The sequence below is a fragment of the Mya arenaria genome, chromosome 4, assembly GCF_026914265.1.
Source record: "Mya arenaria isolate MELC-2E11 chromosome 4, ASM2691426v1".
NCBI lineage: Eukaryota > Metazoa > Mollusca > Bivalvia > Myida > Myidae > Mya > Mya arenaria.
In genome coordinates, this window is record NC_069125.1 from 63,085,676 (window position 1) to 63,111,464 (window position 25,789).

At 34.8% G+C, this 25,789-nt stretch overlaps 1 protein-coding gene across 2 annotated transcripts in view; it reads right to left on the reverse strand.

Moving 5' to 3' along the window:
* Positions 1-25,789, reverse strand: part of LOC128231341 (lysine-specific demethylase 6A-like) — a 72,406-nt gene that overhangs the window by 31,435 nt on the left and 15,182 nt on the right. The window contains exon 1 of one of the 2 annotated variants that reach the window (XM_052944023.1): positions 24,935-25,350. The exons of the other annotated variant lie outside the window; for it this stretch is intronic. Within the exon in view, the coding sequence (XP_052799983.1) occupies positions 24,935-25,059 (125 nt within the window). The 5' untranslated portion in view covers positions 25,060-25,350. Of the gene's footprint in view, positions 1-24,934; positions 25,351-25,789 lie in introns of those variants that run through there. 2 annotated transcript variants of the gene reach the window in all.

Sequence of the window (25,789 nt, forward strand, 5' to 3'; positions counted from 1 at the left end):
TTCCTTTTAAACGCCTCAAATTTCACTGTTCAAAACTTATACCTGGTTGTAGATTGAAGAATAATACGATTTACGTCAGTTTGTTAAGTTACCCTTTATGTAAATTTTGACATTTTATATAATAGGATACCACGCCTTACAATGCCTTACTAGGACTTCTCTTTACCTATAATTTTACAAAAAGTGTCATATTCATGTAATAGGAGCCTATACGGCATGTTAGGTCAGGCCATAAATCTATACATAAATCTTTCTTTCCCCGTCCCGTCCCGTGTTTACATAGCGATTACAATTGGAATGTAACTGGCCTAGTTTTTTTTGCTCACGGTTGCATTTATCTCTATAAATAAGATTTAATACGGTGAATGAATGAGTAATTTTTATGAAGCACTGACTGGTCCATGATGATCCAGTTGTTGCTCTTTGCTTCATTTTACCCCACTTTACTGTAGCCCTCATCCATCACAATAAAAATTCCTTAACTCATCTCGGTACAGTAAGACATATTAGTAAGTAAATGTTTCGGCAATGACATTAATTTGAGTTATGGATTTACACAGGTAAATTTATTCTGAAATTAAGTCAATTACCCAATTTGTAAAAGGCCCTAATTTGACAATAATGATCTACTTATAAAATGCAGACCACATTTTTTATGCATTGTTTGCAAATAAACTTTATGCAGACGGCATCATTTTTTCTGTTATTGGTCAGGCTAATACGACAATAATAATCTATTTCGTAAAAGACAGACAACAGTTTTTATGCTTCGCTTGCAAATAAACTTTCTGCAGACGACATCATTTATTCTGTTATTGGTCAGGCTTATACGACAATAATAATCTATTTCGTAAAAGACAGACAACAGTTTTTATGCTTCGCTTACAAATAAACTTTCTGCAGACGACATCATTTATTCTGTTATTGGTCAAGCTTATACAACAATATAATCTATTTTGTAAAAGACCGACAACAGTTTTTATGCAATGTTGCAAATCAAAATTCAACTTTCTGTCGACTTCACAGTTTGTTCGTCTCGTTTATAATGCTACTATTCTATAATGAACGTTTTTTGCACAACAACAGCAACAACAACAATGACACCATGCATGCCGTAGTATAATATGACAATATTTTTGACTGTTTTTACAAGATATGTCCACAGTTTAAGTGATTCAGTATCAAAGATGAATTTGACGCTGTCCAACTGCCCGCCCGAACAACCACACATAAGTCATTCTAATAACCAAGTTTCACTACCTGAAAACCTGGATAATTTAAACACCAATATAAACAAGGCAACAAATGAACTGGTAACTAATAAGATGACGAATAATACGTTATTCTATATATTCAAAAGCTTCAAGTGTGTACATTATGTTGTCAACACCTGCCATCGCCCACACAAAGTTTATCAGCCAAAAACCACGAAATAAAACCACAGACTTCCAACTAGCTTCTAAAGTGGCAAGATTTATATATCAATTTCACCACATCACAGAGGCTTGACTTTTAAAACGACATATTTGAAAAGGTGAGATCCAACATACCTTAAACCAGATTGAAGCAAAATAGTATGTAATACATAAGCTAAAAGCTATATGGTTTCACTGCTTCGTAACTTAAAGACACCTTATGCCTAGATCAGACGATAGATACGGATAGTCCTAGGCCTATAGGACTTTGGGATATGTATCAGACGATTGGCGATTCTGGCCCCTAGGAATTTGGAAGCTGAAGGGCCATCAAATGGTTCAACCCCAATATGCTTTTGGGAGCCCTACAGCCACACCTATAGAGTAGGTTTTTGCCTTTAACACTTGCCGAGCTTGGCTGTATACAGTTGTTCCAGCGCCCACCTGACTGTGAAGCTGTACGACCCAACTGGTGATCCCGGGCCCACATAACATTTGGGTATCCATTCAGACCTACTGGTGGTCCTGAACCGGCTTGTGGGAGGTCCCAGGCCCGTAAGACACAATGGGGAGCTGTATGGGACTTAAAACAATATGAGTCTGAGGCAAATAAAAAAGTCTGTACAAATCCCCCTCCAGTGATTAGGTAAGCACAATATGCATGTGGACGTTCAAGTTTTTGCAGTAATCTGTGCAGGTACTCAACAGGTCTTTTAGGTGCACCAAACACGGGAACACTGGTATGTTGTCATAAACAAATGGGCCGTTATTATTCATGACTACCCCTGCAAGCTTCAAAATCCAAACTAACCCCTGACACAGTATCTACAACAGTACTGTCAACCCCGGCATTTTATGGGTCAGCATTTTATGGGTTTTCAGTGCATGCTCAACTCTAAGCAATGGGTTAAAAAGTGCCACTACAGGTCCAAAAATCTTCAGAAATCCATGCTAGTGCACAGTGCATGCAATGAGACTAACGTATTTTGACATTATTTAATCAATTACAACATTATAAACAGTGAAGACTTCAGAAAGTGGGAAACATCAGCATCATCGTCTGGCATTTAATTATTCCATAATAAATGTTCTCTTTATAGGTCTAATGTAAAATTATACTACAGACAGGAGAAAACTATTAACGGGAGACTATCAACACTGGCCTTAACCTAGATGTAGATGCCATAAAAAAACATATCATCTGTCATAAAGCCAATTGTACCGTATTTGTTCTTATGGACGTGCATGTCCTAAAAGATTGGAAGAAAGTTTTTCTCTTTGCAGATTCTAGGAACTTAATTAGCAATGCCTAAAATTATCCTGTCCTGTCTATTTTGCTATTAAGATCTTAAAACTCTTTTGGTTACACACCACCAATTCACCCTTATGTACAACTCTTGGGTTACACACCAACAATTTACCCCATTCGGAACTCCTCAGCCATTTTTTTCAAAAACAACCTCAGATGTATGCCGGTACATCAGTTGAAGTAGTTCGTAAAATTTTGAATTATATCATTAATTAAATGTAGTGTTTTAGAGTTGTATTTATTGATCTAAGTTTAAACTGATTACCATTGAATTGTATTATTGCAAACATAACTAAGAATCCCAAGAGTAATGTCACAAAGTTTAACTGCTAAATAAAATTACTACGCGATCTACTTGCAGCGGACTTAAACGTACCACTTTTTAAGTATGTAAACCGTCCAAATACATCCGAGGTTGTTTCTGATAAAATGGCCGAGGAGCTCCGAATGCTTTTACCCTAGTTTACAACCCTTGGGTTACACACCACCAATTATGTCCAAACTTTTAGTACTAAAATAATGGCATACCCAGGGGCATCTATAATGGATCATATGGTAGTTAAAATTGGCAGCTGCCACAAAGGCTCGGTCATTGATTCTGGCAGGAATGTGGGTCAATGGTTACACAGGTTTCTCAAGTTGCACTGATCTTGTTATTTTTCTGCTTTTTTTATTCTTGCAATGGTCCATGGACATCAATTCGGGCATAAACTGGAGCAGGCCGCATGTCTAGGGCATCTAACATTCATTACACCTGATGAAACTTTCTGCGTTTTAAAATTATTGCCCAAATTATGACAGTCTAAATCCTTCGATCATTCCGAGGCTGTACCTGGGGCAGTAGCCATTAAACATCTTAAGCCAATTCCTAATTCTTAAGTCATTTTCTTAAGTTTAGTATCTCACTTATCATAGAATATAATAACTTCATAATATCTGAAATACTTTATTTTAATATCATTGATTCAATTTACGATACAAGCTTTCCTATTAAAAACACTTATATTTTTCTTTTAATTTCACTATGAACAAATTAGGAAATTGTCTAAGGTTAAGAACAGACTTAAGATATTTTATGAATACAGGCCCTGGGCTCAAGTATTCATAAAGCATCTTAAGACATTAATCCTAACTTAAGCCACTTTCCCATTGCATGGTCGTATGATTATTTTAAAAAATAAAGTAAAATAAAATAATAAAAATAAAATAAAATAAAGTGAAAATTATTTATTTTTTATTAACATTATTTCATTGACGATATTGAAAAAAAAAATATTTTAATGTTTAAAACATTTATACATTCTTTTAATTTTACTTTAAATTTAAAAAAAAATCGGATAAAGTAAAGAAATGACTTAAGATCCTAAATGAAATTACGGCCCTAGACTTCTTAACTCCAAAATGCTAGTCTTACTCTTTGGGTAACAGCTAGCAAGTTATTATTGTTATATCATTTATGAAGGCTTGACCCCAATTTGTGTATTAATTAACTTATAACCATACAACTGGTAAGTACATGCTTACCTCTAGACTCCAAAATTGCTTCAAAACCTCAATCTGTAATCAACAATATTGGACCACACTGTATGTCAGTAGGTAAAACCTATATAGGTCAATCCATATTCAGTGGCAATACAATCTCTTACTACGCTTGTCTGCATTGAATGTTGACATTTTGCTTTTCCATTTGTTTACTGAATGTCCTAATAAATAACAATTACAGCTATACCTATAGGCAAGCAATACAAATGTCTGACTCCTGTATTATATCTACATCCCAGCTTTTTGCTGAATTGGCACGCTAAAACAATATTGGCAGGAATAGGGAAATTGTTTGAAATTACATTTTGTTCAATAGGAAGGTGGTAAATCTGGCCATTATTAATTTTGACCAGGTCAATCAGTAAATTTAAACAGAGGCTGGGCCACTCACTGTAGACAAAATATTATCTTAAACACTAAGCCAGTTCAAGTATTAATTGTATGCATTCTTTAACAATTATTTAACACCCACGCCTTAAGGAATCAATATACACCGGCCACAGACCATCAGACACTTCTGTCTTCCCCCTAATCCTTCAACTTATCAAATGATGCAAGTCTTGTAGACCTATTAACCTTTCATTTAATTCCCACAGGGAAATGGCTCCTAGCCAAACGCTGCAGTATTTATATACTCCAACACTCGACTATTTCCCTTAAGAACACGTTTTTTTTCCCTATAGGCATTCTAACAATAACGCAGGCATTCTTTCCTGGATAATGAAACTCTGCTGTACTGGAGAAACCCATATTCAACATAAAAATTGCTTTCCACATCAAAATTTCATAACTGTGAGACAGTGATCAACTCCATTTGATGTCAATCACCAATTATCACAAAGGTCAAGGTTAAGGTCAGTTTTATTTTCCACACCACTTTGAAACCAAACATAGTAGATGAACAGGCTCTTAGCACTCAGAGACAAACATGATGTCAAGTTTTGTGTCGTTGTTTTTAATCTGATAATTATAAAAGCATGATAAAGAACTATTTACCTTTCCCAGGCCTAAAAAAAAATACATTTGGTTCGGGTTACCCGACCCTACCTACGGAATAGGCGCCGACCCTACCGTTTTTATAGTCAGTTTGAAAAAAAAATGAAAAACTAAAAAAAAAAAAAAAAAAATTCGTTTTTTTTTAATTGCTTTTTAATATTAAGTTTAAACCTTAAATGCTTGTACAGAAGATAGCTTTAACACCATTCTCCAATGATGAAAATTATATTCTTATATAAAACCTAATAAAAAAATAAAATAAAAAAAATTAAAAAGCCTACCTACCCTACCTATTTTTTTTAAGGATGTAACCCTAACCAAACAATTTTTTTTTAGGCCCCAGCTGATTAATTATCTGAGTACTATCATTGTAATGGTTCTAAGTAATAGTTAGATGACATGATATAAATTCTTAATTATTCAGAATAGGTGGAGTGAGCATAGCCAACAAGGCCTTCTTGATCATTTAGTTACTACTTCAGATCATCTAACTGACTTAGAATAGTAAACTATCAACACTGATAATCATCTCCAGCTATAATAATAATTATGTCAGTCATATGGGGTACACTCAAAAGCCCCCCCTATCAAAAGCCCCCCGTTCAAAAGCCCCCCCTATCAAAAGCCCCCCGTTCAAAAGCCCCCCCTCAAAATGGGCAAGTGGTTCAAAAGCCCCCCCACTAAAAAAATAAATACATATATATATATTTTTATAACATTTTTTTTAAATATTATGATGAAATTTAATATAACCATTAATATATATATATGTTTTTTTCAATGGTCACTTTTTTTAGTTTACAAAACTGTTCAATACCGTTAATTAATGTATAACATGTACAGTACTTTTTTACTTTTAAATTTTCAAGCAATTTTCTTCGAAGCAATAAAAAATATATTTGTTTTATTGTCATTTTTTAGGCGATTGGTTTACTCAATTTGGCAATATTTTATCATTAATTACGATTGACATTTTAGCTAATAAATATTCATGAGGTATCAATTATTTCAATAATCAGTGATGAATGTGTTAACTAAGCTTTGAATAATTGCTGTTTTATGATTTTATGTTGTTAGCTGTGTCAGATAATGATATTGATTGTTTCTTTGATCTGCTATTGATGTACCAATTATTTAATTACAAACATGGCCATGCTAACCTGCTAATTATAATTAAAGAATTAACTACAATTTATTAAAGTTACATCTTTGAATTCTGTGTAACATCAAACGAGCAACATCAAATAAATGGTTTATAAATTATATTGAGGGGGGGCTTTTGATAGGGGGGGCTTTTGAACGGGGGGGCTTTTGATAGGGGGGGCTTTTGAACGGGGGGCTTTTGATAGGGGGGGCTTTTGATAGACACTCAGTCATATAATGATCCATGAACCATATGACCTGAACATCTATCAATTGTGCATTTAAGCTAAGAGTCATTTATTATTATTAAAAAAAAACACATGTATCAGAAATAATGCAATCAACAAAGTTTAAACTTACCGATCGTTACCAAAACTTAGAGCTATATAATAAGCAAGATTATAAATCCACAAACTATAAAATCCACAGCCTTTCACACAGGTTAGCTTTCCACAGGGCTGTCAGCAACCAAGAATTTCACACAACCACTACAACCAGCACTGTATATTAGTCACAAAGGTCAATACAACCCAAGGTTATATTTACACAGATCAAAGTCCAACCCTAAATTGCATACAAACCAATTCTATTCATTCAGATCTATGTTGTCAACACCTGCCATCGCCCACACAAAGTTTATCAGCCAAAAACCACGAAATAAAACCACAGACTTCCAACTAGCTTCTAAAGTGGCAAGATTTATATATCAATTTCACCACATCACAGAGGCTTGACTTTTAAAACGACATATTTGAAAAGGTGAGATCCAACATACCTTAAACCAGATTGAAGCAAAATAGTATGTAATACATAAGCTAAAAGCTATATGGTTTCACTGCTTCGTAACTTAAAGACACCTTATGCCTAGATCAGACGATAGATACGGATAGTCCTAGGCCTATAGGACTTTGGGATATGTATCAGACGATTGGCGATTCTGGCCCCTAGGAATTTGGAAGCTGAAGGGCCATCAAATGGTTCAACCCCAATATGCTTTTGGGAGCCCTACAGCCACACCTATAGAGTAGGTTTTTGCCTTTAACACTTGCCGAGCTTGGCTGTATACAGTTGTTCCAGCGCCCACCTGACTGTGAAGCTGTACGACCCAACTGGTGATCCCGGGCCCACATAACATTTGGGTATCCATTCAGACCTACTGGTGGTCCTGAACCGGCTTGTGGGAGGTCCCAGGCCCGTAAGACACAATGGGGAGCTGTATGGGACTTAAAACAATATGAGTCTGAGGCAAATAAAAAAGTCTGTACAAATCCCCCTCCAGTGATTAGGTAAGCACAATATGCATGTGGACGTTCAAGTTTTTGCAGTAATCTGTGCAGGTACTCAACAGGTCTTTTAGGTGCACCAAACACGGGAACACTGGTATGTTGTCATAAACAAATGGGCCGTTATTATTCATGACTACCCCTGCAAGCTTCAAAATCCAAACTAACCCCTGACACAGTATCTACAACAGTACTGTCAACCCCGGCATTTTATGGGTCAGCATTTTATGGGTTTTCAGTGCATGCTCAACTCTAAGCAATGGGTTAAAAAGTGCCACTACAGGTCCAAAAATCTTCAGAAATCCATGCTAGTGCACAGTGCATGCAATGAGACTAACGTATTTTGACATTATTTAATCAATTACAACATTATAAACAGTGAAGACTTCAGAAAGTGGGAAACATCAGCATCATCGTCTGGCATTTAATTATTCCATAATAAATGTTCTCTTTATAGGTCTAATGTAAAATTATACTACAGACAGGAGAAAACTATTAACGGGAGACTATCAACACTGGCCTTAACCTAGATGTAGATGCCATAAAAAAACATATCATCTGTCATAAAGCCAATTGTACCGTATTTGTTCTTATGGACGTGCATGTCCTAAAAGATTGGAAGAAAGTTTTTCTCTTTGCAGATTCTAGGAACTTAATTAGCAATGCCTAAAATTATCCTGTCCTGTCTATTTTGCTATTAAGATCTTAAAACTCTTTTGGTTACACACCACCAATTCACCCTTATGTACAACTCTTGGGTTACACACCAACAATTTACCCCATTCGGAACTCCTCAGCCATTTTTTTCAAAAACAACCTCAGATGTATGCCGGTACATCAGTTGAAGTAGTTCGTAAAATTTTGAATTATATCATTAATTAAATGTAGTGTTTTAGAGTTGTATTTATTGATCTAAGTTTAAACTGATTACCATTGAATTGTATTATTGCAAACATAACTAAGAATCCCAAGAGTAATGTCACAAAGTTTAACTGCTAAATAAAATTACTACGCGATCTACTTGCAGCGGACTTAAACGTACCACTTTTTAAGTATGTAAACCGTCCAAATACATCCGAGGTTGTTTCTGATAAAATGGCCGAGGAGCTCCGAATGCTTTTACCCTAGTTTACAACCCTTGGGTTACACACCACCAATTATGTCCAAACTTTTAGTACTAAAATAATGGCATACCCAGGGGCATCTATAATGGATCATATGGTAGTTAAAATTGGCAGCTGCCACAAAGGCTCGGTCATTGATTCTGGCAGGAATGTGGGTCAATGGTTACACAGGTTTCTCAAGTTGCACTGATCTTGTTATTTTTCTGCTTTTTTTATTCTTGCAATGGTCCATGGACATCAATTCGGGCATAAACTGGAGCAGGCCGCATGTCTAGGGCATCTAACATTCATTACACCTGATGAAACTTTCTGCGTTTTAAAATTATTGCCCAAATTATGACAGTCTAAATCCTTCGATCATTCCGAGGCTGTACCTGGGGCAGTAGCCATTAAACATCTTAAGCCAATTCCTAATTCTTAAGTCATTTTCTTAAGTTTAGTATCTCACTTATCATAGAATATAATAACTTCATAATATCTGAAATACTTTATTTTAATATCATTGATTCAATTTACGATACAAGCTTTCCTATTAAAAACACTTATATTTTTCTTTTAATTTCACTATGAACAAATTAGGAAATTGTCTAAGGTTAAGAACAGACTTAAGATATTTTATGAATACAGGCCCTGGGCTCAAGTATTCATAAAGCATCTTAAGACATTAATCCTAACTTAAGCCACTTTCCCATTGCATGGTCGTATGATTATTTTAAAAAATAAAGTAAAATAAAATAATAAAAATAAAATAAAATAAAGTGAAAATTATTTATTTTTTATTAACATTATTTCATTGACGATATTGAAAAAAAAAATATTTTAATGTTTAAAACATTTATACATTCTTTTAATTTTACTTTAAATTTAAAAAAAAATCGGATAAAGTAAAGAAATGACTTAAGATCCTAAATGAAATTACGGCCCTAGACTTCTTAACTCCAAAATGCTAGTCTTACTCTTTGGGTAACAGCTAGCAAGTTATTATTGTTATATCATTTATGAAGGCTTGACCCCAATTTGTGTATTAATTAACTTATAACCATACAACTGGTAAGTACATGCTTACCTCTAGACTCCAAAATTGCTTCAAAACCTCAATCTGTAATCAACAATATTGGACCACACTGTATGTCAGTAGGTAAAACCTATATAGGTCAATCCATATTCAGTGGCAATACAATCTCTTACTACGCTTGTCTGCATTGAATGTTGACATTTTGCTTTTCCATTTGTTTACTGAATGTCCTAATAAATAACAATTACAGCTATACCTATAGGCAAGCAATACAAATGTCTGACTCCTGTATTATATCTACATCCCAGCTTTTTGCTGAATTGGCACGCTAAAACAATATTGGCAGGAATAGGGAAATTGTTTGAAATTACATTTTGTTCAATAGGAAGGTGGTAAATCTGGCCATTATTAATTTTGACCAGGTCAATCAGTAAATTTAAACAGAGGCTGGGCCACTCACTGTAGACAAAATATTATCTTAAACACTAAGCCAGTTCAAGTATTAATTGTATGCATTCTTTAACAATTATTTAACACCCACGCCTTAAGGAATCAATATACACCGGCCACAGACCATCAGACACTTCTGTCTTCCCCCTAATCCTTCAACTTATCAAATGATGCAAGTCTTGTAGACCTATTAACCTTTCATTTAATTCCCACAGGGAAATGGCTCCTAGCCAAACGCTGCAGTATTTATATACTCCAACACTCGACTATTTCCCTTAAGAACACGTTTTTTTTCCCTATAGGCATTCTAACAATAACGCAGGCATTCTTTCCTGGATAATGAAACTCTGCTGTACTGGAGAAACCCATATTCAACATAAAAATTGCTTTCCACATCAAAATTTCATAACTGTGAGACAGTGATCAACTCCATTTGATGTCAATCACCAATTATCACAAAGGTCAAGGTTAAGGTCAGTTTTATTTTCCACACCACTTTGAAACCAAACATAGTAGATGAACAGGCTCTTAGCACTCAGAGACAAACATGATGTCAAGTTTTGTGTCGTTGTTTTTAATCTGATAATTATAAAAGCATGATAAAGAACTATTTACCTTTCCCAGGCCTAAAAAAAAATACATTTGGTTCGGGTTACCCGACCCTACCTACGGAATAGGCGCCGACCCTACCGTTTTTATAGTCAGTTTGAAAAAAAAATGAAAAACTAAAAAAAAAAAAAAAAAATTCGTTTTTTTTTAATTGCTTTTTAATATTAAGTTTAAACCTTAAATGCTTGTACAGAAGATAGCTTTAACACCATTCTCCAATGATGAAAATTATATTCTTATATAAAACCTAATAAAAAAATAAAATAAAAAAAATTAAAAAGCCTACCTACCCTACCTATTTTTTTTAAGGATGTAACCCTAACCAAACAATTTTTTTTTAGGCCCCAGCTGATTAATTATCTGAGTACTATCATTGTAATGGTTCTAAGTAATAGTTAGATGACATGATATAAATTCTTAATTATTCAGAATAGGTGGAGTGAGCATAGCCAACAAGGCCTTCTTGATCATTTAGTTACTACTTCAGATCATCTAACTGACTTAGAATACAACCTCATTGGCTAATACATTGTCAAGGCAAAATCGGATGCAGGGAGTGTGTATCGGACGAGTGGCAGTAGAAAGACCTTCAAACACCTGCGAAAATTAAAATTCTTAATAATTAAGTCTACTACTTAATAATTGCCTTTTTTTTCATTTGCTGAAAATGTAGGTTGTATTCTAAGTGGGGATCACACCTTGGACCCTCAGATCTGGATTCTGATATACATGCAGTAACTAATTGACTATCAACACTGATAATCATCTCCAGCTATAATAATAATTATGTCAGTCATATGGGGTACACTCAAAAGCCCCCCCTATCAAAAGCCCCCCGTTCAAAAGCCCCCCCTATCAAAAGCCCCCCGTTCAAAAGCCCCCCCTCAAAATGGGCAAGTGGTTCAAAAGCCCCCCCACTAAAAAAATAAATACATATATATATATTTTTATAACATTTTTTTTAAATATTATGATGAAATTTAATATAACCATTAATATATATATATGTTTTTTTCAATGGTCACTTTTTTTAGTTTACAAAACTGTTCAATACCGTTAATTAATGTATAACATGTACAGTACTTTTTTACTTTTAAATTTTCAAGCAATTTTCTTCGAAGCAATAAAAAATATATTTGTTTTATTGTCATTTTTTAGGCGATTGGTTTACTCAATTTGGCAATATTTTATCATTAATTACGATTGACATTTTAGCTAATAAATATTCATGAGGTATCAATTATTTCAATAATCAGTGATGAATGTGTTAACTAAGCTTTGAATAATTGCTGTTTTATGATTTTATGTTGTTAGCTGTGTCAGATAATGATATTGATTGTTTCTTTGATCTGCTATTGATGTACCAATTATTTAATTACAAACATGGCCATGCTAACCTGCTAATTATAATTAAAGAATTAACTACAATTTATTAAAGTTACATCTTTGAATTCTGTGTAACATCAAACGAGCAACATCAAATAAATGGTTTATAAATTATATTGAGGGGGGGCTTTTGATAGGGGGGGCTTTTGAACGGGGGGGCTTTTGATAGGGGGGGCTTTTGAACGGGGGGCTTTTGATAGGGGGGGCTTTTGATAGACACTCAGTCATATAATGATCCATGAACCATATGACCTGAACATCTATCAATTGTGCATTTAAGCTAAGAGTCATTTATTATTATTAAAAAAAAACACATGTATCAGAAATAATGCAATCAACAAAGTTTAAACTTACCGATCGTTACCAAAACTTAGAGCTATATAATAAGCAAGATTATAAATCCACAAACTATAAAATCCACAGCCTTTCACACAGGTTAGCTTTCCACAGGGCTGTCAGCAACCAAGAATTTCACACAACCACTACAACCAGCACTGTATATTAGTCACAAAGGTCAATACAACCCAAGGTTATATTTACACAGATCAAAGTCCAACCCTAAATTGCATACAAACCAATTCTATTCATTCAGATCTACACTATACTAATATGTATTGATTTCTGACCCACAAACAAATCCAGCATTGATCATAATAATTCACCTGTTTGAATATTCAAACTGCAGTGGTCAGTTAGTGTGGTCAATGAACTGGTCAAACTATTGGCTAGAGGCTCCCTACAGGGTCTTGCTTTTCTGACCTGGGTTTTATCTTTGTGATCATTCAAGTCTAGTTTGCCTGCACAGACAGCACACTGATTTTCGCTGATAGCGGCATGATAATTATGTCAGCCGACAATGTCCTACACTGATAGATATACAATTAAACAATGATTATTGTCAAATCTATAAACAAATAATGAATGTATGTATTGATAAATAACTACCTTTTTCTACTCAAAAAAACACAACCCAAATCTATGCAACTCTTTGATTTTAAGATATAAAGCTATAAACAAAGTCAACATTGGAGTCAGTTTGTGAAAAAAAAGCAGAAATAAATTATCAATTATGTAACGATTTTGTAATTATAAAGAGGTGAAGGTCACTTTAGTTTGACTCCAGCTCCTAGAAGTGAACAGATGTTTATCTGTAGAGTGCAGCACTACACAAAGAGAACTCTCCCATAAATCATAACTGCAACATTTCCCTCTAACAGCCCAGCATCTCTATAGACTCCCTGCATCAGAAATTACAGATATGAAAATGAAACTGAACCATCTTTTTCTCAATTTGCAAAGACTTTTACACACCAGCAGACAAAATGACACTTTTTCCCTTTCCACAAGGTGGCCACTATTATCATAATTCCTTTGCATAAGTAATGCACATTTTTTTCTAGCTCCACAATATTTCCATACTCAAATTCCACATACCATATCTTGTAATACACCATGAACACATATACACAATCCAAATTCACTGCAGAATCTCTATGGCAAAAACACCTCCAGTTTTAACAAAACAATCGAATCCCTACATACACACGACCCTAAAAAAGTTAAAGGGCCCAAAACAGGGGCTTCCAAACCATCCACACTGATGCCCTCGATACAGGTCAAATTCCTGCCCTCTCGGCTATAAATAACTTGCCAACTCCAAGACAATCTATTGGAGGAGCCAAATCAATAGGCTCCAGTCAGTCAGTGAGCCGAGCATTTTCCTTCTTGAAGCTCTTTTTATTGACTCAGCATTGAGCTATGTTAGTTCTCACTGAATTTCTGAGTTTTCAGATTTCCTGCTTTCAAAGCAATATTTTCCCTATACTGATTAAGAAATGAAGATCAAAGCTTTGAACCATGTCAGCTCTACATGTGTTACCTGTCAATTCTATTAAAGAAGATTTTAATGTTGATTTATATGTAAGACATACACCAACACTTCATTAAAGAGACCCTTTCACATACTTTATGTTGGCGACACAAAACAGCAAGCAACTGGCAAGATTATACAGATATTTAAGCAGTCCAAAAATCCAAGCCGAAAGTAATTCAATTTCCAATAGCGCAACTAATGCAACTAAAGCTAAATTAAGGCAAAATAAAACATTTTCTGTCATTCTTTTAAATAATTGTTAATACTAGCTTTTCAGGATGTTTTATCAATGTTACAATCATTTACTTCCCATTTCAAACCAAAATTTATTTTCAATGTCTTACCCAATAAAATATGAACAAGTCTCTTTAAGTCATATTCAAGTCCATTTGTATAGCAGACATGTAAAGGCAAAATATGTTTTGATGTTCAGACAGATCAATATCTTGACTCAAAACCATAGTACCTTTAACAAACAGTTAAATGATTCAAGTCACAGGAATGTTATTAATCTCCACATGTCTGGTCAGCTTTGACCACAAACTGACCTTAGAGGGGTCAACAGGCCATTCAGCTAGCCACTTCAAAACTTCTTCAGTAGCCATTTTATGCTTCTTTTCTCCTATTCAGATACCTTGAGTGTGTCCCATAAAAACAGACCACTACTGACCCCGATGCAGGTCAAAAGGTAATATGGTGTGATTGAGCCATTCACATAAATATAGATATATTATATGGAATTCATTTACTTCAGTTCATAGCAGTTTCTTTAAGCTCATGTGTGACTTACTGAAGTTGACCCTGAGCTTATAGACTGCCCTAATTAAAAAAGTTTCCAAAAACATCTCCAAAACCATAGAGAAGATGGGAAGACATAATTTTCTTCTTTTTTTAAGTATAAAATGGTCAAATTTTAACATTTTTACTCAAAAAACACACTTTTTGGGGGAAAATTACGAAAAAAAATCCACACTTCAGCAAAATGTATAGTCCCAAGGAAAAAATCTGTTTAAAAAAGTCAATGCTTAACTTGTCAACTAGTACAAATATGTTTAAATGAAGCCATATTCTCCTAAACCACTCAAACCCAGGATCTTAAAGGGAGCTTTGCTTTATAGTTCCTTTGTTTGACAAATGCAAAGGTAAACTCACAGTCTAAGGCAATGTGTTGCAAGCATAATTGCATCATTACTATAGCTTTGCTAGACCCCAAAGAGTTCACAAACACAGCAAATGGGATGGAGAATGATAACAACAGTCCTTCAGTTCTGAGATTCTTCAGTTTCCAAGAGATTTGCTGACTTTCTGATTCATGTACCCTCATGTGGTCTGTTTGTTGTGGGACGGGTGTGTGCAGAGTGGAACAGCATGATTCTGTCCCGTCTTGAACTCACATCTAGACAGGGGCTGATCCAGGATTTCACATCAGAGGGGACAAACTTCGGGGTGCACCTTTCAACTTTAAAGGCCAATTAATATGCATTTAATTCTTCATCTGTATATGAACAAGATAAACAAGGAAAAGACTTAATAACCTTTCATAACAATACTAAACATGTCAATGTTTGACTTAAAATTTCAAAACCATAACAATGTCAAAAATAAGGAGAGATATACTGAGGGGTGTAAAATAAATATTAACACCTTTTTTAAGAAGAAATAAATCAGTTGTTTTTCAGGTATAAAGACTTGAATGTTTTTATGACAACTATGTCTCTTTACATAAAGTCTTAACGAAACAGTTTACATCTTCCGTCAACAGTTGGTGACAGTCTAGTCATGAAATCAAGTCTTAAATGAACAGTAGGCATCAGATTCTGTCTAGTCATATAATCAAGTCTTTTAGGGAAACAGTTGGCATCTGTCTAGTCATATATTCAAGTCTTAACGGAAACTGTTGGCATCTGTCTAGTCATATAATCCAGTCTTAACTGAAACAGTTGGCATCTGTCTAGTCATATATTCATGTCTTTACGGAAACAGTTGACATCTGTCTAGTCATATAACTGTAAGTCTTAATAAAACAGTTGGCATCTGTCTAGTCATATATTCAAGTCTTTACGGAAACAGTTGGCATCTGTCTAGTCATATATCCAAGTCTTAATGAAACAGTTGGCATCTGTCTAGTCATATATTCAAGTCTTTACGGAAACAGTTGACATCTGTCTAGTCATATATTCAAGTCTTTACGGAAACAGTTGGCAACTGTCTAGTCATATATTCAAGTCTTTACGGAAACAGTTGGCATTTGTTTAGTCATATATTCAAGTCTTTACTGAAACAGTTGGCATCTGTCTAGTCATATAATCAAGCCTTTTAGGGAAAAAGTTGGCATCTGTCTAGTCATATATTCAAGTCTTTACAGAAACAGTTGGCATCTGTCTAGTTATATATTTAAGTCTTTTAGGGAAACAGTTGGCATCTGTCTAGTCATATATTCAAGTCTTTACAGAAACAGTTGGCATCTGTCTAGTCATATATTCAAGTCTTTACAGAAACAGTTGGCATCTGTCTAGTTATATATTTAAGTCTTTTAGGGAAACAGTTGGCATCTGTCTAGTCATATATTCAAGTCTTTACAGAAACAGTTGGCATCTGTCTAGTCATATATTTAAGTCTTTTAGGGAAACAGTTGGCATCTGTCTAGTCATATATTCAAGTCTTTTAGGGAAACAGTTGGCATCTGTCTAGTCATATATTTAAGTCTTTTAGGGAAACAGTTGGCATCTGTCTAGTCATATAATCAAGTCCTTTAGGGAAACAGTTGGCATCTGTCTAGTCATATAATCAAGTCTTTTAGGGAAACAGTTGGCATCTGTCTAGTCATATAATCAAGTCTTTTAGGGAAACAGTCGTAAGAAACAATTTAAAGGAAAGGGATTGAAAAGGACTCTCCTTCGCCCAGTTTCAACAACATATTTTGGTCGTAAATCATACATAGCTGAGTTAAAGCATGACCCTTAAGTTACTGGCAGAATATTTAAGATAATTGTTCTTACAATATTTTTTATTGAAACAGGGTTATACAAAGAACAAAAAGTTAAGGCTAGAAATTAACGATCTTAAGCTTTACCATCTTTATCTAGACAGGTCCTGACTTAAAGACAAATGCTTAGCATTAGTTAGCAGGGATGTTTCCAACTTGAAAGCTAGCCAAGACAGATGAGTATCCTCAGACAATATGAACATAATCTCTACAAAGCCAGACCAGAAACAACTGATCAATAAAATCCCCACTCCTGACTTCAGGAAGGAAGAAAAAACATAAGGGTAGAAATCAAGAGGTCAATGCTCTGTAAAGTTATAAATGAATTGTCCTGGTGCATTTAACCGGGGAAGTCACTGAACTTGGACAACAGAAATTGGGTCACAGTCCTCATTTTCATGACATGAGATTCCTTATATGGGGTCTTGAAGAAAGTCAATAGATATTATGCTATACAGACCAATTGCATGGAGACTGTTGAAGATATACTGCCAGAATTCCATAACAAGAGCTCGGCCAACAGAAATTGGGTCACAGTCCTCATTTTCATGACACGAGTTTCCTTATATGGGGTCTTGAAGAAAGTCAATAGATCTTATGCTATAAAGGCCAATAGCACAGAGATTGATTGAGATGTAATGCCAGTAATCTGTAACAAAATGCAACAACTTGATTGCTATGCTGATCTGTTTCTGGAGTTGATCTCTTTAGTAATATTGTGAAGACTAACCTATAAAAGTTCCTATTAGTTTGCCCTCGATTCTTCTTTCTTGACAGATACCAGAACAGATGCTCATTATGTGAGGCCCTTTTGGGACTTGAAGCCATTACCTGAGCAGTATGAAACTCTAATTGGGGCTATATACCATAACCTCAGCAGTGTGATGCCTTAATTGGGGCTCAAAACCATTGCCTCAGCAGTGTGATGCCCTAATTTGGCTCAAAACCATCACCTCAGAACTGTGATGCCCTAATTGGGCCTCAAAACCATAAACTCAGCAGTGTGAGGCCCTAATTGAGACTTGAAACCATTACTTCAGCTGTGGGAGGCCCTTAGTGAGGCCCTTAACCATTACCTCAGCAATGTGAGGCCCTTAGGTGGGACTCGAAACCATAACCTCAGCAATGTGCGGCTATTCAGTGGGAATCTAAACCATTACCTCAGCAATGTGAGCCTTTATGATGCTTAAAACCATTACCTCAGCAATGTGAGGCCCTTAGTGGGGCTCTAAACCATAACCTCAGCAATGTGAGGCCCTTAGTGGGGTTCTAAACCATTACCTCAGCAATGTGAGGCCCTTAGTGGGGATCTACACCATTACGTCAGCAATGTGAGGCCCTAAAATTAGTGGGGATCTAAACCGCAACCTCAGCAATGTGAGGCCCTTAGTGGGGATCTAAACCATTACCTCAGCAATGTGAGGCCCTAAGTGGGGATCTCAACCATAGTACCTCAGCAATGTGAGGCCCTTAGTGAGGCTGAAAACCATTACCTCAGCAATGTGAGGCCCTTAGTGGGGATCTAAATCATTACCTCAGCAATGTGAGGCCCTTATTGAGGCCTGAGAGCGATATACACCTATAACTAATTTGACCAACTCACCCTCTTAATAAAAATGAATATGAAACTCATATACCCTCTGAACTATAATTGCCAACTTCACAATGAAAATGTAACAGTCACATGCAAAGCCACTGACAAAACAATTTATAGTACAAATTGCAGTGTTGAAAGTAACTGTCAATAGACGTAGTTCTTTTAATTATGATAAAACTGAAACGCAGTTGCATGAAATAGAATCTGATAATTGCTCAGTAAATGAGGCACGGAACACTATTTTATAAATCATAACTACCAATTTTGAAAACTTAAGTCGTAAACAAGAAATTATTTCATAAGATTTCTTTTTTATAACTTCTCAATATTAGAACTGATATCCTTAAAAGCGGATAAACAAGGTCTTTAATGTATATGTTTCTTGCAAATGCCAAGGCTCCCTCATTGAAAGATGTGAAGAAAAAACCATAAGGTCAATATAAATTAATTGCTAGATTTTCATCCATTTCTATTTTTAAGGGGGGGGGGGGGGGGTCCCTGACTGTTGAATATGTGTTCATGCTCTTTCTTATTGCATGAACCATATACATGTGTTTCTAGACGAACCACCAACACCATCGTAACAATTTTCCATTTTTACATGTGAATGTTTACATCGACACCGGCTGGTATGAATAAATGCCGTTCGTGGACAGTACCAGCCCTATACCCAAATACAGATGATCAGTCATGTATAAATATCATATACTGAATACGTTTGCCACAATTACTGATCACCCAGCAGCCTGAGCAAGTGCGCTATAAACAAGATGCGCCATGTATGTATTTCTTCAGACCTTGCGGTCAAGGATAACCCGTGAAAGTGCAAGCACTTATTTCCAACGGGGTCCTTTGTTTTTTGCTGAAGGGACAGCACGCTGAAGAGACAGTGGTGGGATACAAGGAAGTCCGGGTGCGATACCCTAGCTCTTTTTTGAAGAGACCCCTTGGTTCTTTTACGTGCTCGGTGTAAAGCACCGATACACGAGGTACAACTTTCCTGGGTTAAACCAGTACTGAGTACACCACTTTTCCAAGCACTACCCTTTAAAGGGAGCTACTTGTACCAATTTTTAACGTCTTTTGGTATGACGCGGCCAGGGATCGAACCCACGACCTCCCGCTCCGTAGGCGGATGCTTAACCACTAGGCCACGGAGACGGTAAAAGCCATAGAAGCATCACATCCGAAAATGACATCTTTTATAAGGTTGGGGTAAAGGTAAATATAATTCAAGTCGCAGACTCATAAAACGACCCTGTGCGAGTCTATTGCAGCATGCAAGTCTATAGAAAATTTACAATATTCGAGCAAGTTTGATGAAACTATGCAGTAGCGGCATTGCTATTTATGGCACCAGGTAGCATGTTTTGCACAATAACAGAAAAGACCACAAAACAATCAATACTCAACTTTTGTGGTTTAAGCCTTTCTCTCATATTATAAGGTCAGTAAACTGTTGAGCTGACATTTTTTCCTGTCTAATGAAGTTAAATACAATAATTCATCCACTTTCTGTAATACCATACAAGGATAATGACCTTTCTAGCCATAGAAAAGAATCAACCATAATTTTTCACTGTTGGATCACAAATCATTGAAACACTGAACTTTCCAGGTATAAATAGAAAGGCACTAAAATGATCACACAACTAACTGAAGTAATCATTAAGGGTCAATGTCCTGAGTTTCTCTAGGAACAGTTTTAAAGATAGTATAATTTCCCCATAGCTTTATTGAGAATTGTCTGAAAAAAATCATATTTAAATCTTTTAAAATGTGAAATGTTTTAATCAGTGAAAATATCAATTTGATATTTTTCACTCTGCTTTGTATCAACTTTAGCCCTTACGCCTCGTGCTGAACCACACATCAGGGAGCTTAGAGCTTGGACAAATTTGCAACAACTGCATTTTCGCATGCAATTAAAAGGCACTTTTTTTCTAAAAAAACTTCAATAAAACTGTCATTTTTATCATAATATTTATGTGACACTTGAAGCACCAAATTCGAAAGGTCGCTTAGGAAGTTTAATTCATTAGCCTAAATTTCTTACTAAGTCTTGATTTCACTAAATAAAAATCACTTCATCATCATTATTTTTAATGTAATTTCCGTTTTTCAAGTCCATACACTCCTAAAAAATGTAAACAAATTACACAAATCATACCAAAACAAAGATTGTTCGCTTAGCTGAATTCTGTTATAGGGATGTTTCAAAGAATCGAGCCCGAGTCATGCAGCTGATAGCAAGTTTTTTTTTCTTCAAATTTTGAATAGCCTCAATATTTTTTTTCAAAAATGAACAGATGCAACTCATCTCAGCCCCTTTGAAAAACACTCAACTGGAAATTAAGCGTGTTTGTTCCGAAATAAAGACAAAGGCTTAAGAACAAAGACCACTTACACGAAAAGGATATATAACTTGAATAAATCTCCTTATAAACATTACTAAAGGGATGTCTGACATCGAACAAAGATGTCGAACACAGATTTGCTAGCTTGAAATATTTCTCTACCTTCCGTGTTGTCTCAACAAGGAAACCGACTTAAATTTTCTTCCCAATTTTTTTTTCTTCCTGAAGCTCTATGGAGTTGTTCCATTGAAGCTCTTAGTTTAGTTTAAAACTGGTTTTCTTTAGCTTTATTGTCACGAAAGCTGCTACATAACTCGTATAGAATTTCTCTCAAGATACACTCCAGAGAAGAAATTTCTGAAGGCTATTTCACGGATTTTATTCTTAATTTCATTAATCTTTAATCTCAATAAACATCACAAATAGCAACACACTGAATTTTTTTATTTCCTCACTTTAATATTGTGTTCATTTTTAATACCTGCTCAAATCTTACTCACTAAAATATGTAGCTAAATATTAAACAAATAAATGACACTTAAATAATTTCAATTTACGACTAAAATCTAAGACTAAGAACTTCTTTATTGAAACGAACCCTGGTAAACACTTAAACAAGCTTTGCCCGGCATTGCCAATCAGGTGGGTTCGAGCACATGGTCGTGAAATCTGAGGAGAACGTTTATCAGATATGATAATAAAGGATAATGAAAAACAAGGGCACTGATAATGGACAGCAACGCTTGACATATATTTCTTTGTAAATCAGGGGGCATAACTCTAACAAACATTTAAGCAAGACTCATGTGACATATCCATTGTACAATTAACAGTTACGAGTTGTTTTGTAAACATTGGTTTTGTATGACATAATTTCACGCGAAAAACAGGTGAACAGCCTTCCAATAACTGAATTTCATGTCTTAAAGGGACTACACACCTGATGGTCTTAAAATGGGCAAATAAATTATTTCCTCATGTCTCAACTGAGTTAAAAATACCTGTTTAAAAATAGCGCATGACGGTTTCCCAGTTTAAAGTGTGTAAATTTAGCATGTGAAAATCACATGATTAGTACAGATACATATAATGATGCTATTTTTAAATTATTGGTATTTATTTATGTGGTAGACAAACCAAGTAAATTTAGAATTGGAAAAATATGCAAAAACTGCAAAAGATACATGTGTCTTTAGCTATGGGATACATCAGTAAGTAAGATTCAATCAGTTTTATGTAAAAAAAAAAATTGCAATTGTATCATCTGGTGTCTAGTCCCTTTAATTTGTTTTGCAACCCTAAGAAGAGATGCCAACAATGACAACAAAACATCATGGCAATGACAATGTCAAATCAACCTTATCTTCTCTGTTTCAAGCAAAAAATGTAAGTTTTTATAAACTCACAAAAAAAAACAAAAAACCAGCATGTTCAAGCACACCACAGAGTTATGTAAAACACGTGTAAAGCATGTCATTACCGTGACCTTTCATATCTTAGGATTTTTTTAGAAAAACATGAACTATCAACAAGTAAATATCTCCGCTTGAGATTAAGGATGTCTGTGAGTTCCCATCTTTGTCTTAAAGAAATCTGTTTTCACGTTTTCCCTGGAGGAGTAAGCATAATTAACCACCGAATCGTGTTAAAAAAATATGATGTCACGCCAGTCAAGACCAAAACACTTCTGAGAATCTAAGGAAATTGTGGTGTTTATAAGTTTAAACACTATAACATCTGTGTTTTTATGTTGTTAAATATTTCTGACATGCAGTCTGCTGTCTGCCGTCTAGCTAAAGTACCAATCATGGGACAAAAAGCACGTAAATAATTGAGACTCCAATAGTAACTGGTAACTCATTAAGTAACATTCAGCTATTTGGTGTAAAAATTAATTGCTATACAAACGTGCAGCATTTTTAAAGGAAATTTTTATGGGCCACAACTCTGGGTTAAATTTTGAATTATAATAATCTCCTGAGTGAAAGATTTTGAAATGAAGACAACAGAATTAACTAAGCAAGCAGACTGTTTGTTTATGAATATCATGCGGAAATAATTTAGATAACAAAATAAAATTTATATGACTGGATTGGAAATTTAATTCTCTAAAACTTTACATTGATGACTTCTTGATTAAACCATAAGAAATACTAAGAAAATAGGTTTGTAATACAAGAGCGTCAAATTCCAATAATAACCAATAATCTCCTATGAAGTAGGGGTACTGATTTGAACTGATAAGCCATACACTGGCAGCCTGATATGGCTTAGTTTTACATGAAGTAAAGGGTTAAGTTAACTGTTGGGTTATTTCGAATTTTTGACACTGTTAATAACTCTGATACAGGCACCAATGGTAATTTTAAAGGGCAATAACTCTTATACGCCACCGTAACACCCAAAGTAAACAATTTTCTTTCTACTCCCTGGAAGTGACTTCAAACATTGTGGTGTTGTTTTTTTTTACTGTAACATTGCCAGTGATATCAGATAATGGAAAAAAAACAACAACAAAAAACTTGGAACCTCCTTTCTTCTCTGTCCAAACTAAAAAGATACCACCAAATTCCAGGACCGTGGAATTCGATTATTGCGATAACCATTACATTATATCTTTTCCTGAAACAAACATGGCCATGTGGGTGCAACTGATCCATGATCCTAGGATCAAATCATTTAAAGTCTTTAATTTATATAATTTCTTTGTATTTTTACTGTGATAGCTTTAATTCCAGCCTAGATCCACCATGGATCAGCTCCGACAGAGATCGTACGGCTTAAGATTGAAAAAATTTAAGACCCTACCCAGTTTTTTGCCTAAACTATGTTTGAATCAATAAAAATTAAGAACATTCATCATATTCATTCTGCACATTATCTTAATTAAGCAGCTGTAGGTTTACAGCTAAGACATATGGGCCAAGGTCTGTTTTAACAAAAAAACTTAAGTCACTGCACTTTGCTAGAAATCTACGATAGTAAATTTTTAGAAATACACGTGACAAAGTATTTTCTCTTCATTCATTTTTTTTGTGAAACCAACCCAAGTTGTGGACAAGCAAGCAAAAAATCATTCCAGATTCAAATTAAAAGCAACATAGGGATACTATTGTAAATAAGAACTCACAACTCTTTCTGCTTACAGCTTGAAAAATTGCATCATCATTTATCACACACCATGCGGTAAGCGCAGCCAGGGCACGAGACAAAACATTACTGCAGGCAATTATTCAGAAATTTCATCAATTCAACATGCTTATGTAATGTGATGATCATGTATGGGTAATAATGGTTATTGCTTCATTTTTCATCAGCCATATCAGTCACAGCTTGAAGATTTTATACTAGCAAATATTATCAGATATTTCACTTATTTTTATTTTCTGTCAAAGTTTTTTTGGGACTCGAACGTTTCAGATTTAAGTGAATATGCCGACCTTGAAGAAACAGAGCATGCTGAAATTGGAAACAGCTGGAATTGAAAACCGTTATAACAACGCATAATGACCATAGTTCTTAAAATACCAGATGGATGTGTGTACATAATGCAAACATAAATGAATGCCTAAATAAATGCCTAGATTTCTTATTAACAAAACAAGTTTACCTGTCAATATTCAAGTTTGAACAGGACCAATGTTACAAATGTTTATAAAAACAGTCTTAAAATACCAATAAAAACAATGCCTACAGTAAATGATTGAAGTATAAGTAAGAAGGGCATTATTTCTGAATAACCTGATCAACTTGAAATATCATCTACAAACAGACTTATAAACAAGACTCCAGATAGATTAAATAAACTCTTCAAATACTGCAGAATCAGCAGATTTTCTATAAACTTACCTGGGGTTTAAAATAGAAAGTGCAGTTTTCGATGGTAGACAAATTTGCACTTGGGTATTTATGAATAATTGATTAATTCCAGGCCTAAGTTTTTTCACCACTGGTAGCTCATTCAGAGAATTCATGAAATTTTAAACACTTTGCTTTGATATTAATTTATTTATTCATACACTGCATGAATATAATCCAAACTTGTACAGCTTTTGAGAAGAGTCACACAAAAATATTGGAATAATAAACCACACTCAATCAAAACATGAAATTTATTGTAAGCAAAAACTTTAAAAAAATTATGTAACTCCAAAATATTTGAAACAAAATTCACATTTTTTTTTTTCACAAATAAAAATAAAAACACAAAGAACCACACAAGGGTTAATGCACTAACGATGATTTAGACACACACAAAAACACACCTTCAGCTCAATTCATTGTAACTTTACAAGTAGGCCACGGGTCACAAGGTCAAAGTATCAGTGTGTTTATATATAGCCACTACACAAGCTATTATAGCAAACCAACTGGTTAAGATTTTTTCTTTGTTTGAGAGCCAAGTTGTACAAAGAAACAGTTGCCTTTCTCCATAAATCTCATTTCAGTTATGATTTTTACTATGAACAATACAGCCATCTGTCATCAGTAGTATTTTTGCATGAAAATTGGTCTACAGTTATTGGGAAAATAAAGACAATGCATTAAAAACGGACTGATTTTAAGCACGTAACCCATAGTAAGAGGCCATCAAGGGGGAAAATGACGATGAGTTTTTTTCTTCTCAATTGGCGAGTGGGGTATTGGTAAATGTGGTTAAGAATATTGAACACTGAGTTGCTTGCCACCTGAATGAATCCTCAA